This window comes from Oncorhynchus keta, chromosome 19 (genome assembly GCF_023373465.1).
Source record: "Oncorhynchus keta strain PuntledgeMale-10-30-2019 chromosome 19, Oket_V2, whole genome shotgun sequence".
NCBI classification, from domain to species: Eukaryota; Metazoa; Chordata; class Actinopteri; order Salmoniformes; family Salmonidae; genus Oncorhynchus; species Oncorhynchus keta.
The window spans coordinates 43,561,961-43,576,443 of NC_068439.1; the positions used below are offsets into that span (position 1 = coordinate 43,561,961).

At 40.7% G+C, this 14,483-nt stretch overlaps 2 protein-coding genes across 2 annotated transcripts; both read left to right on the forward strand.

Moving 5' to 3' along the window:
• Window positions 1-1,242: 1,242 nt before the first annotated feature.
• On the forward strand, window positions 1,243-2,610 carry LOC118398354 (protein S100-A11-like). Its single transcript, XM_035793609.2, has 3 exons — window positions 1,243-1,378; window positions 1,585-1,740; window positions 2,299-2,610. The coding sequence occupies exons 2-3, from the start codon at window positions 1,612-1,614 to the stop codon at window positions 2,425-2,427; spliced, it is 258 nt and encodes an 85-aa protein (XP_035649502.1). The 5' UTR covers window positions 1,243-1,378; window positions 1,585-1,611; the 3' UTR covers window positions 2,428-2,610.
• A 1,073-nt stretch (window positions 2,611-3,683) lies between these two features.
• Window positions 3,684-13,803, forward strand: LOC118398352 (uncharacterized). Its single transcript, XM_035793608.2, has 3 exons — window positions 3,684-3,966; window positions 9,121-9,255; window positions 12,397-13,803. Exons 1-3 carry the CDS (start codon window positions 3,964-3,966, stop codon window positions 12,784-12,786), a joined length of 528 nt encoding a protein of 175 aa, XP_035649501.1. The 5' UTR covers window positions 3,684-3,963; the 3' UTR covers window positions 12,787-13,803.
• The last annotated feature ends 680 nt before the right edge of the window (window positions 13,804-14,483 follow it).

Consider the following 14,483-nt stretch of genomic DNA (forward strand, 5'->3'; position numbering starts at 1 on the left):
GCACACAAAGACATGTCCACACATGTCCACACGCAGCACACATCAGCACAGCACTGTGACTTCTTCTGAAATGGCACCCTACAATTCCTTTTATAGTCCACTACTTTTGACATTTTGGCTATATGGGTAGTCAGCAGTGTAAAGCACTTATGTAAAACAATTTTGAAGGACTACTTAAGTAGATTTTTTTTTTTTTTTTTTTTGGGGGGGGGGGGTTCTTTACTATTTATATTATTGATAACTTTTACTTCACTACATTCATGTTCCCTTACCCAAAAGTACTCATTACATTTTGAATTCTTAAGCCGGCCAGGAATACAAAAAAAAAAACTTTTACTTTTACTCAGGTAGTATTTTACTGGGTGACTTTTATTTGAGTCATTTTCTATTAAGGTATCTTTTTATTTTTACTCAAGTATGACAATTTGGTACTTTTCCCACCATTGTGGGTAGTAGTGGCCTATACAGGGAATAGGGTGCCGTTGGAGAGGTAACCTATGCGTGACTTGAAGCAGTGAGTCTGTACCAGTCCTGATTAGATTAACTGATTAGTAAAGCTGTCAGTAATGATGGATGGTTCTTGTCCAACACTTTGAAGCTGTCATACCTAACATTCTACATCTCCCAAACAACTGGTCAAGCAGAAGCTTTACTACTGGGCCTCCCCACTAGGCCTAGATACATAGTGAACAGGCCTCCCATTTTAAAACCTGAGGAAACACCACTGCACACCTTTTCTCAGAGATGCATACACACACACACGTTCTCTCTCTCTCTCGTGTTCTCTCTCTCCGATATGCATACATTTGTGTGCAGACTTACACTCCTGGATCACTATCATTTGATGATACAGCATTTTCTTCAAACCATTTTGTCATCAATGTAGGGTTTGAGAGATGTTATGTATGAATGCATCTATGCTGATTCAGTTTTGATTCAGGTTCCTGATTAAAATGAGCTGACAGAGATGTTATCCTAAGTCCACAACACTGCAAGGAAACCAACTGAAATAAATTGTCCTGTCAGCAATATTGCAGAAATTATTTGCTGACTTTTGATCAATTGTTTATAACATCAAAACTACAGAATAGTATTGAATTGGACTGTAGTAAACTCCCATCGTATCAATATATTTGTTTATGTCCAGCGGTATGTCAAATTTGTATGTGCATTTGGGTCTGGGGGTGATTGTGTGCCTTCCAGAAGGTGTGATGGAAAATTAGAAAGCTAGATAAGAATGTCCTGATGGAAACTTGTTGGTTTTCCGCTGACGTCTGCATCATCAAGGGGGGATGGAGACAATAAAAGAGGGGAAGAAAGATTGGAAAGACAAGACAAGGTTCTCCATACCTGCTGCAACCAGACCATACCTCATCAGGTGAGACAACATATGACTGGTTTTCCTTTAATGCTGTTCTGTCTGTCTTCTCTCTCAATCTGATTTCACATGATTTTCTGGTTTTTCATCATTTAGTTGCTGGCTTTATTGTAAAGTCTGCTTCAACAATGTATAAAAGCTTTGTAATAACATTTATTGACAATTCATAAGCCGACTGGTTTCTTTCTCTTGTCATGTATTCGCAGTCAACTCCTTCATACAGACTCACTACAATGGAATCTGCCATCAATGTACTTGTCTCCCAGTTCAAGACCTTTGCTGGAAAGGATGGATCCTCAAACACCTTGAGCAAAGGGGAGTTCAGCAGCCTGGTGGCCTTTCAACTACCTACTTTTGTCAAGGTAAATCTGACTGAGTCCCAAATGGCACCCTATTTTATATGTAAGTGCACTTCTTTAGACCGGAACCTTAATGGCCCTGGCCAAAAGTAGTGCACTACACAGGGAATAGGGTACCATTTGGGACACAACCTTAGTCCTCTTCAGCACCCACTTCATACTTGGCATCCATTTCGCAATAAATTATCTAGAGCCGTGAGTGAGTGGCTGAATGACGTGATATCAAGCATCATATATACCTTAGTGATAGCAGGCCAAATCCTTTTCTGTACCACTTCTATTGCTCTCGGGAAAAAGGGTGCCATTTGGGATGTAAGTCACTGGTATTTGCTCTGTCATGCTCACCAGGTGTTATGGCATAAACCTCCTTCCATTTTATTCTGCAAAACAACACTTTGCAACCAAAGTTTGTGGAACTCAGACTCCGTGCCATTTGTTCTATAGTACTGTACTATTATTTACCATTAGATGGCAGAGTAGCCTTAACCATGCAGCTCATTGTTAACCCAGTCTGGGCCTGAATGGATCACTGTCCCCTTTCTCCTCTCTGATTGTCTGCAGAACGCCAGCGATCCAGCCGTAATCGAGCAGCTCATGGGCTCGTTGGACGAAAACAATGATGGGGAGCTGACATTTTTGGAGTTTTGGCAGCTGATTGGAAAACTTGCCAACAAGCAAGGGGGCTTTTAGCCAATAAAAAGACTTCATGGGAATCTGTTGGACTAGCATTGTGCATTAGGCTACAGTCCAATGAAATTATCCTGAATGTAGCTGTGTGGTAAACTTTTGATCTGAATTGACATGCACAATTCTTTAGTTGATCATTTTCTAAAGCATGTGACTTTGAATAAAAGGATCCATTGTCTTAACTCACCTTCTGTCTCCTATGGTTCACTGGCCTCAGTATATGACATATATTACTTAGGTGGAAGCCTAGAGGGGGGAAAATGGGCCTGTGTTAGAAATGCCGGGCTCAATCTCTGGTCCCAGTCTGGCTCTGTCCACCCCCCTCTTGTGCATTCTCTCAGTGTGGCTGTATTACAACCTTGATTTAATAGCATAATTGGATCATAACCCTACACTGCTCCCACAACTACACCAGGTACAGCAAAACTATTCCATACGGGTTTATAATGCCGATACGCTGCCTTTCCAAGTGTTACACAGTGATGTAAATGCAGTCTACATCCCTGCTGCTATTTACAATCTTTGTGTCTCCATTACCAATATACGTTTTTCCTAGGTCAACAACAATACATTGAATAAAGGAGAGCTGCTTGGTGTCTGTACAAATACTACCTGTCCCTGTACTCTATTGTTTAATGAAGTTGTTTGTTTAGTGAAAGGTCAAAAATAGTGCACTATATGGGGAATAGGGTGCCATTTGGGACACATTCACTGCTATTTTCTCTGGCATGCTCACCTGCTGTGTTATAGCATACACTTCCCTCCATTTTATTCTGCTAAGCGATGCTTCACAAGTTAGGCATTTCCATTGCAATTTTGATGGGAAACTGTAGACTTTGTATCCTAATTAAACACAGCAAGGTGCCAGTGTGGGTGTGACTGATGACAAATGAGTGTGTCTACTCTGACAAACAATGACACACTGATACAGCATGAAACACTCCCTCAGGGCGTGTGTGTCGACATGCATTTTAGTGTTGTGGTCCTGGAGTGGTCTGGATATGCTCCTGAGGCAGTTGCCACTCCCATGAGCCTGGGTGTATGAGGGGGGTAAAGATCACTACTGTCCAAACATACAGTAGGCTAACAGCTAGACTGTAAAATGCAGCTGGAAGTCGATGTTGGATACAAAAGGGTTAAAAGCAACTCAACACTCAAACCTCAATGTCTCCTCCTTCTATGAATTCGAATTATTGGCGTGGAACAATACAAATCACACATAATCTAAACTAGCACCACATACCAAAGATAATAGACTAAATAGGAATTAGGTTCCAAGGTTGTGATACACATTTCTGCCCCTCATAAAAAAAAGTGTCTTATCTTTTCCACATTCCCCCTTTATTTTGTCGCACTCTCCCAGGTACACGCCCTTTGCCTTGTCAGGAAAAAAAGTTGAAGAAAAAACTAAATCACGGAAGAGATTATGCAGCGCTAGTTTGGCAAGTTTCTTTTGCGGTCTCAAAGCAGCGGAGATAGACGGAAAACAAACACAAAGTTGGGCACATTTGATCTGTTCGCTTGTCCTATAGGAAGTATATGGTGAGTTATACATTTTGTCCATATTTTATTGAAAAGGTTTTGTACTGTAAACTTGCTTAAATCATAACGCGTGTGCCACGTTTTAGATTCACCCTCGCAGGAACTTTCTACACGCTCTCATCGAGGGACAGTGCCAACGACGACGCTTTTAGAGACTCCAAGAAAGACTCGTTATTTTTTACGTTGCAAGTAGCGGATAACGTTTGAATTCAAAAGGGGGGGGGGGGACGATTTAGCTACGTTAGTGCATTATTTATCATAAACGCATAGCTATTCTTGATCAGTCATAGCGTGTGCACACTCAAACAAAACATACCTGAGATAAGTGTGCCTCTTTTGTAAACGGGTCGATCAGCTGTTATCTAGCCTACCGTGGGCCATATGAGCCTGTCTGGTTTGTACAACTGGCATAAAATGTATGGACTATCCGAAATAACATATAACCTATGGGTAAACCTACACTGTAAAGGGGTTACCGTGATTTTGACAGTAATTTACAGGCAGCTCGGTGGCAAGTACAATTCTGTTTGTCATATTACAGTACACCCACTAAAGTAAATATAATATCAAAGAAACCACTGCAATGACACAAAGTTTAAGAGAAAAAAAAGAGTAAACGCTCCCATAAATCGGAATGAACTAATAAATGAATTAATGGATGACTGAATGAAATTCATTGACGGGAAGGGTTTGTATTTGACTGTAATTACAAGAGATTGGTGCAAGCAGGTTGGCTGCTAGGTAAGGTGTTTACAAACATTACAGCATATTAATGAATATTTTGTGTTTTAGCACTTGCACTTTCTAGAGGCCTTAGTTTAGGCTTGCGGAACTGGCAGCGACTAAAGAGAAAAACAGATCAAAGGGACATGGCAAAATGCTTAACCGTTTAAGGTGTAAGACTTGCTTCCACTTGAATCTGTCCCCTATACATTTTTAATTGATGGGGCATTATAACCACATATGAGTTAAATTGGTACAGCATTCCCACTCACTGCTGCAACAAATATAGCGTTTTACAAGGCATGCCTCAAAATATGTTAATGAGATAGAAACAACAATACCATGCACCCACTAATGGTCAAACGTTTTTTTTTGTACTCCAAAAATATGGTACGGTACTGTATTCTGTGGGGCGGAATTGCAGTACCATAAGAAATACGGCAATTATTTCCCCACCCAGAACATTTTCCCATAATGCACCATAATTCACAGTATGCTGCATTAAAATGTTTCAGAGTATTATAATGTTGATAATACAAAAGAAATCTATCATTTACAGTTATCCGTTACATTGTATGTGTAAGGGTGATCATTCGCATTGCGCCTTGCTCCCGAGTGGAGCAGTGGTCTAAGGCATTGCATCTCAGTGCTAGAGGAGTCCCATAGGGCGGCGCACAATTGGCCCAGCGTCGTACGGGTTAGGGTTTGTCCAGAGTAGGCCGTCATTGTAAATAACAATTTGTTCTTAACTGACTTGTCTAGTTAAATATAGGTTAAATAAATAAAATAAATTATTGTCATAGTCTACATACTACAACCTATTTCCTAAAAGATCTACAATGATTATAAATGTCCAAAAGTAAAACCTGTGTAAACAACCAGAGCTCAAGACACTCTTCAACTGGCTCAGAATTCTCATTCTTAGCTTTGTGCACCATTGATGTTCAGCAGTATTTTAGTAGACCTATGTGATAAGTTAGAGAGGCACTGCAAGCCTGTTCGGTGCAGTATATAGCCACAACCTAACTTGTTCCTCTCTTAATATTTCATGCCACACGAGCGGTAGTATTGCCATTACTCAGAACACATACTGTATCACATTCACCCATTTGGAAACACAACACTCAATCTCCTTTGGGCTCTGGAGTGAAACGGGAAACCTCTGTCTATATTTAATTATTTGCTGAGTAGTTTGTTTGTCTTTTGCTCCAAATAATAGGGATTAGTTGGTGTGTGTCGGAACTGAGGCGGGGTCAGAGCTGTCCTTGTGACGTTGGCTAAATAATAGAAGCCCTGTGTTCATTAATCAGATTTAGGGAGTGGTGCGGCTCGACACATGCTGTCGGTCGACCGTTTGGAGATGAGGTCGACTGTCACTGACCCTGACCGTGAGAAGGCATAGCCAGGTTGCAGCCAGGCCACCAAGTAAATAATACATGTAAGGATAGGACAGAAATGGAAATTCAAGAATTGTGACTACCAACGCTGTACCAATTTAACTCATACGTGGATATATCAATTTATACAGTGCCTTCAGAAAGTATTCACACCGCTTGAATTTTTCCACATTTTGTTGTGTTCCAGTCTGGATTTAAAATGGATTAAATTGTGGAATTATTTTAGAACCTTTTTTTTATTCATTCACAATTAAAAGCTGAAATGTCTTGATTCAATAAGTATTCAACCCTTTTGTTATGGCAAGCCTAATCAAGTTTTTTAAAATGAATAAGTCACCAAAGTTGCAAGGACTCACTCTTGTGTGCAATAATAGTGTTTAACATGATTTTTGAATGACTACCTCATCTCTGTACCCCACACACATTGTAAGGTCCCTCAATCAAGCAGTGAATTTTAAACACATATTCAGCTCATTTCATCTTTCAATCACCGACGTGGGTATATGCTCCTAAACCCCAATGAGGAGATGAGTGGCAGGACTTGCTGCCAGCATCCCGGACTCGCCTCTTAACTGTTGACATTAAGACGGGTGTTTTGCGGGTACTATTTTAATGAAGCTGCCAGTTGAGGACTTGTGAGGCGTCTGTTTCTCAAACTAGACACTCAAATGTTCTTGTCCTCTTGCTCAGTTGTGCCCCGGGACCTCCCACTCTTTCTATTCTGGCTAGAGACAGTTTGTGCTGTTCTGTGAAGGGAGTAGTACACAGCGTTGTATGAGATCTTCAGTTTCTTGGCAATGTCTCGCATGGAATAGCCTTCATTTCTCAGAACAAGAACATTTCTCAAGTTCTTTGTTTCTGGCCATTTTGAGCCTGTAATCAAACCCACAAATGTTGATGCTCCAGACACTCATCTAGCCAAAAGGCCAGTTTTATTGCTTCTTTAATAAGCACAACATTTTTCAGCTGCGCTAACATAATTGCAAAAGGGTTTTCTAATGATCAATTACCCATTTAAAATGATACATTTGGATTAGCTAACACAACATGCCATTGGAACACAGGAGTGATGGTGGCCTCTGTACGCCAATGTAGATATTCCATTAAAAATCAGCCGTTTCCAGCTACAATAGTCATTTACAACATTAACAATGTCTACACTGTATTTCTGATCACTTTGATGTTATTTTAATGGACAAAAAATTTGCTTCTCTAAGTTTCTAATTGACCTCAAACTTTTGAACGGTAGTGTATGTGTGGTCAGCATGTTAGTAACACAACAAAATGGTTGAGCATTTTGCAACGTCCTTTTGGGCTGTTTTGGACCTGTTAGTTGCTGTAGTTTGGAAGCCTTTGTTAAAGCCTCTAGAAGTGCAAGTATTATAAAACACCAAATATACAATAATATACTGTATTTGTTAACAAGTTACCCAGGAGCTAACCTGCTTGCATTAATCCCTTGTATTTACAGTAAAATACTGTGAAATACAAACCCCTCAATGAATTGTATTAATGAATTCATATTTGTATTGATTCCGATTATGGTAGCATATACTTTTTTACACTATAATGCAGTGAATTTGACATATTATACTCTGTATCATTACACTGGACTTGCTCTGATACTGTATTTGTATTTCAGTAGGTGTACTGTAATATGAAATACAAAATTTGACTTGCCACCGAGCTGCCTGTAAGCTACTGTCAAATTCACAGTAATCCCTTTACAGTGTATGCTTTTTCTTGGCGGACGTGTGTGTGTAGTTTGTGTGCTACATTTAAATACTAAAGTTGACAATCGAGTGAGATTGGTTCATTAAACGAGCAAACATCTCTCTCCACTGCTTTGGGGCAAACTAGTGTGGCCTGTACATTCTTATCCTGTTTAAGTGATCTCCTCTGACAGAAAGGAATGGGAATTCCTGTATGGATCTGTCACTCACTGGCATGCATTGTATTTTGTGCTCCGTGTGAGGGCCATCTTACACATACAGCTGTCTATTGTGATTAATAGGACACATCACGCATATCTCATTCAATCAGTCCAACGCTTACGGGCTATATTACATACATACCGGATTACTCACATATAAAGGCGCATACAGCACACACTAACACGCATGCATGTGTAAAATGTCTGTCCCTAAAAAAAAAAAATCATTTTTTTGTCACATGAGAGTGCATAAGGGTGTGAGGAGGCAAGACAGATAAAGAAAGAGAGAGAGACATATAAAGAATGAGAGAGAGAGATAGAAAGGTGGAGAGACAGATGGCAGGTAATCCCTGAGGTAATCTGAAACCTTGGACCAATACATTTACATTTACATTTAAGTCATTTAGCAGACGCTCTTATCCAGAGCGACTTACAAATTGGTGCATTCACCTTATGACATCCAGTGGAACAGCCACTTTACAATAGTGCATCTAAATCTTTTAGGGGGGGGGTGAGAAGGATTACTTATCCTATCCTAGGTATTCCTTAAAGAGGTGGGGTTTCAGGTGTCTCCGGAAGGTGGTGATTGACTCCACTGTCCTGGCGTCGTGAGGGAGTTTGTTCCACCATTGGGGGGCCAGAGCAGCGAACAGTTTTGACTGGGCTGAGCGGGAACTGTACTAATAGTGGCTTCAGTAGATCAGATGACCAATCAAAAATCCGACCTTCCATTGCGCATCACCGCTTGTCTTTCAGTCAGACTCTCTCGCCCTCTTAGTTTATCGCACATCGCCTGTCCATTGCGTACCTACCCTATTCTACCAAGGAGTTCCAGACTCAACACCTGAAACGACAAGCCTTTGTGTATCTCAAGGACATCCACCGTTTCTTTTTCCCACTGTGGTGTCCTATCTTTATCTCCTTAAAATAGATTGTTATGGAAATAATTTTGTAAAATGTGCATTGCCTGTGTCACTCAATATCTCGTACCATCTCTGTTTTCTCTCTCTCATTCCTTCTTACCTGCTTCCTCTCCCCCCTTTCCCCCAATCACCCTGTTCATCCCTCTCTACAAAACCATACCCCTCTATCTCGGGGCAGAGAGAGACAGCAGTCATGGAGTCAGCCATTCAGACGGTAGTGGGTGTCTTCCTGAAATCAGCCAAAGGGAAGGAGAGTTTGGGAGGGAATGACTTCCAGAAGCTGGTGAAGAGCCAGCTCCACAACATCATGATGGTCAGTTAGACTGCAGCCTGCACACTCACCATGGTTATGCATGCTATTAACACTACACCTTTTTGAACTCTTTGATTGAGCTACAGGGCATTTGGAAAGTGTTCAGACCCCTTCCCTTTTTCCAAATGTTGTTACGTTACAGCATTATTCTAAAATGTATTAACTATTTTTTTCCCCTCATCAATCGACACACAATATCCCATAATGACAAACTGAAAACATTTTTTGTTGTTGTTTTTTTTGCAAATGTATTAAAATTAAAAAACAGAAATAACTTATTTACATACGTATTCAACCCTTTGCTATGGGACTCGAATTTGAGCTCAGGTGCATCCTGTTTCCATTGAACATCCTTGAGATGTTTCTACAACTTGATTGGAGTCCACCTGTTGTAAATTCAATTGATTGGACATGATTTAGAGAGGCACATACCTGTCTATATAAAGTCCCACAGTTGACGGTGTATGTTAGAGCAAAAACCAAGTCATGAGGTTGAAGGAATTGTCCGTAGAACCTTGAGATAGGATTGTGTCGAGGCACAGATCTGGGGAAGGGTGCACAAACATGTCTGCAGCATAGAAGGTCCTCAAGAACACAGTTAGCTTTCATTATTCTTAAATAGAAGAAGTTTGAAACCACCAAGATTCTACCTAGAGCTGGCCAAATGGCCAGACTGAGCAATCAGGGGAGAAGGGCCTTGGTCAGGGAGGTGACCAAGAACCTAATGGTCACTCTGATAGAGCTCCAAAGTTCCTCTGTGGAGATGGGAGAACCTTCCAGAAGGACAACATTCTCTGCAGCACTTCATGGTAGAGTGGCAAGACAGAAGCCACTCCTCAGTAAAAGGCACATGACAGCCTGCTTGGAGTTTGCCAAAAGTCACCTAAAGGACTCTCAGACCATGAGAAACAAGATTCTCTGGTCTGATGACACCAAGATTGAACTCTTTAGCCTGAATGCCAAGCGTCACGTCTGGAGGAAACCTGGCAGCATTCCTACGGTGAAGCATGGTGGTAAGCAGCATCATGCTGTGGGGATGTTTTTGTTGGGATGTTTTTCAGCGGCAGGGACTGGAGGACTAGTCAGAATTGAGGGAAAGATGAACGGAGCAAAGTACAGAGAGCTCCTTGATGAAAACCTGCTCCAGAGTGCTTAGGATCCCAGACTGGGGCGAAGGTTCACCTTCCAACAGGACAACGACCCTAAGCGCACAGACAAGACAACGCAGGAGTTGCTTCGAGACAAGTCTCTGAATATCCTTGAGTGGCCCGGACTTGAACCCCATCGAACATCTCTGGAAAGACCTAAAAATAGCTGTGCAGCAACGCTCCCCATCCAACCTGACAGAGCTTGAGAGGATCTGCAGAGAAGAATGGGAGAAACTCCCTAAATACAGGGGTGCCAAGCTTGTACCGTCAAACCTAAGAAGGTTCAAGGCTGTAATCGCTGCCAAAGGTGCTACAACAAAGTACTGAGTAAAGGGATTGAATATTTATGTAAATGTAATATTTCAGTTTCTTTTTTTGATACATTTTACAAATAAATCTAAAACCTGTTTTTGCTTTGTCATTATGGGGTATTGTGTGTAGATTGATGAGTAAAAACAAAACAATTTAATCAATTTTAGAATAAGGCTGTAATGTAACAAAATGTGGAAAAAGTCAAGGGGGAATTATATTATTTTATACTAATTCAATTACTCAGAGAAAGATATTTTGTTTAATATTTTTGTATAAGTAATACAAACAAATCTAAAAAATGTAGGGGTCCAAATAATTGACACCCCTAAAGATTCTTCAAAATGAAGCAGTCAAAAGTTGAGTATTTGGTCCCATATTCCTAGCATGCAAGGACTACATAAAGTTTGTGACTTGTTGGATGCATTTGCAGTTAGTTTTTGTTGTGTTTCAGAAGATTTGTGTCCAAATTTATTATAAGTAATGTATTGTGTCATTTTGGAGTCACGTTTATTATAAATAAGAACAGAATACGTTTCTAAACACTTCTGCATTAATGTGGATGCTTCCATGATTATGGATAATCCTGAATGAATGATAATGATATGTTTTATTATGTTTTTTTATGTCACCTTTATTTAACCAGGTAGGCTAGTTGAGAACAAGTTCTCATTTGCAACTGCGACCTGGCCAAGATAAAGCATAGCAGTGTGAACAGACAACACAGAGTTACACATGGAGTAAACAATTAACAAGTCAATAACACAGTAGAAAAAAAGGGGAGTCTATATACATTGTGTGCAAAAGGCATGAGGAGGAAGGCGAATAATTACAATTTTGCAGATTAACACTGGAGTGATAAATGATCAGATGGTCATGTACAGGTAGAGATATTGGTGTGCAAAAGAGCAGAAAAGTAAAGAAAGTTACAGAGGGTCAAAGATCATACCCCAAAGAAATGCTAACCTCTCACCATTAATAAATAAGAGGGAAGGTTAGCATAGTTAGGGGTGACAATTTTGACCCCTACCTTTTTTGAGAGAAAAAAGTATTAATTGTTAACAAAATCTCTTTCTCTGAGCAATTTAATTAGTATAAAATAATATAATTTCCCAATTTTTTTAAGCGTTCAATTATAGCTCATTATTTGAATTCGTTATTTTATATATTATTGCTCATATTTATCAAGGGTGTCAATACATTTGGATGCCACTGTACATATACAGGTTGGAGCAGGGAGCTGTCATACTGGGCGCCCTGTAGCAGTTGTGGGAGGTTAAGTACCCTTCTCAAGAGCACAACAGCAGGCAACAGTGTCTAGGATTTAATACCAGTAACCCTTCGGTTACCAGCTCACTTCCCACCAGATTTTTCCCGTCAGACCTGGGATACAATCTGGCAACCCTCTGGTTGCTGGCTTATTTCTCTAACCGCTATGCTGCCTGCTGCACTAGTAAGATATCTATGGTATGTATGAAATAGGAGACACTACAGACTAACATATAAAATAGGGTGTGTTGCACCAACATGGATTAACTCGGTTAAATCGAGGTCTATCTATTAATCCGGCTGCACAAACAGTACTGCATTTTGTGATGTAAGGGGTCAGTTACTACAGAGGTCACCTCTGCTGGCGTCGCCTCTGAGTCATGTCTGCCCGTCTCTGTATCTACTCTGTACCCAGGACACTGACAGCTCCGAGGCGGTGAAGAAAATGCAACAGGGCCTGGACGCTAACCAGGACGGTAAAGTCAACTTCGAGGAGTACATGAAGCTGGTGGGCTACCTAGCAACCTCCCTGAGCGTGCAATGCACCGCTGCCGTGGACACGCCAGCTGAGAGTGCGGCCGCCACAACAGAGACCAAGAATGCACCAGCAGCAACAGAGGTAAAGGAAGAGAAGGCAGAAGCCGAGGCACAGCCAGAGGAGGCACAGGCTGAGCCAGAGACAGCCACAACTGTAGAGGCACCAGCAGAGGCAGTCGTAGAGGCAGAAAAGGTGGAAGAGGTGAAAAAGGTGGAGGAGCCAGCACCAGCAGCAACCGAGGAGGAGAAGACAAAGGAGGCCTCATAGGAGTTTACCACCGGTCCAGTCCGGACATTACAATACACACCAACACCAAACTGATAGACACCTCACTACCCTAAAACAAACTACAGTACACTATGCAACCCACCCTTCAAACAGGAGTGCTAATACCATAATAATAATAATAATACCATGCAGTACAGTATATGTTGCAACACCACAGTAGCACATACATGTTGATACACATACATAAACCCAGTATTTGGTACTAAAATAAACTACACTACAATTATTTACATTGCAGCGGTACATGCCATTATGTTGATATACTTCCCCCTATATAGCACACTATACTTTATTATATGTATATATAATTCATTCTGCCATTCATTGATGTGAAATTTTGACATCCTCTGAAATTGACACATTTACACACCTGTAGAGCTGATTCATCTTGATATACACTGACACACATGCAATACTAAATGTTTTTATATTTGCATTCCTTCTTTCTCCCTTTGCTCATCTACAATGACGCAATGCAACACTATACTACAGTACATTCCACAATGTACAGTCAAGTCAGGCCATCTCAAGTTGTACTTGACATTTGCTACACATCAAATTCTCCAGTGTTAAATTAACACTGACAGTGTTAAATCAAGTCCAAGTACCAGATTGGAATAGTTTAGAAAAATGTATGTTAGTTATATTTGAGAAGAATAAGATTAATGAATGTACATGCAAATACATAGATATTGAAACAATTCTAAAAAATATGCCTGCAGTAGAGCATGCTGGGAAATATGATAATGATGGGTGTGGTTTTGGTTTAACACTGGTTATTAACACCAACACTGGGATTATTTTACACCAATGAGTGTTAATTTAACAATTACAGAGAGAATTTAACACAACTTAACATTAGAAATGTTACATTGACCAATTTGCTTTGCAAGATTGTCTAAGTGCTCTCTCTCTCTTTTCTTCCCTTGCAACTCTGTCATTGATATTAAGCTCTGACATGGCATGACATGACAATAAACAAATTGTGTTGCTAGGGTTCTTAGTTCAGACTAGTCTCTCTCTGTCTTTGTTTCGTCAATCTCATTTCCTGGAAAATCCAGGCAGGACAGCATCTGGAGTTTATGGACTCCTCTCCACTACTAGCTAGCCAATAGCCATGGAGGATCAGGTGTGGTGTGTCCTAATATTGGCCTTCTAGTAAATAATTGAGGGCCCAGGATGGAATCAACACCAGAACCCTTGCAGCCCCAAGGGAGCCCAAAATAGCCCTTAAGCAGCAGGCCGCTGACCCGGGGGGCCCACTAGGGGCCCTTGATATGGGTCGCGAGCCGTTTCTCCATGCAACCCAATCCACCAGAACCAAGAGGAAAGGAAAACGAAACAGACACTCAAACTTGAAGAAAAGTGGCTCTTCTAGCCTGAAACGTTACACCTGATGTGAAAAGTCACAACAGAAACTTGACCCTTGTATAGGTAATGTGTTGGTATTGTTTCTACACTATTAGAAAATAAGTTCCTATCTAGAACCAAAAAGCGTTCTTCCGCTGTCCCCACATGAGAACCCTTTGAAGAACTATTTTTTGGTTACATGTAGAACCCTTTCCACAGAGAGCCAAAATGGTTTTGATCTGGAACCAAAAAGGATTATCCTATGGGGACAGCTGAAGAACCCTTTTGAAACCCTTTTTTCAAGTGTATTTTTTGTTTGTTTTCCT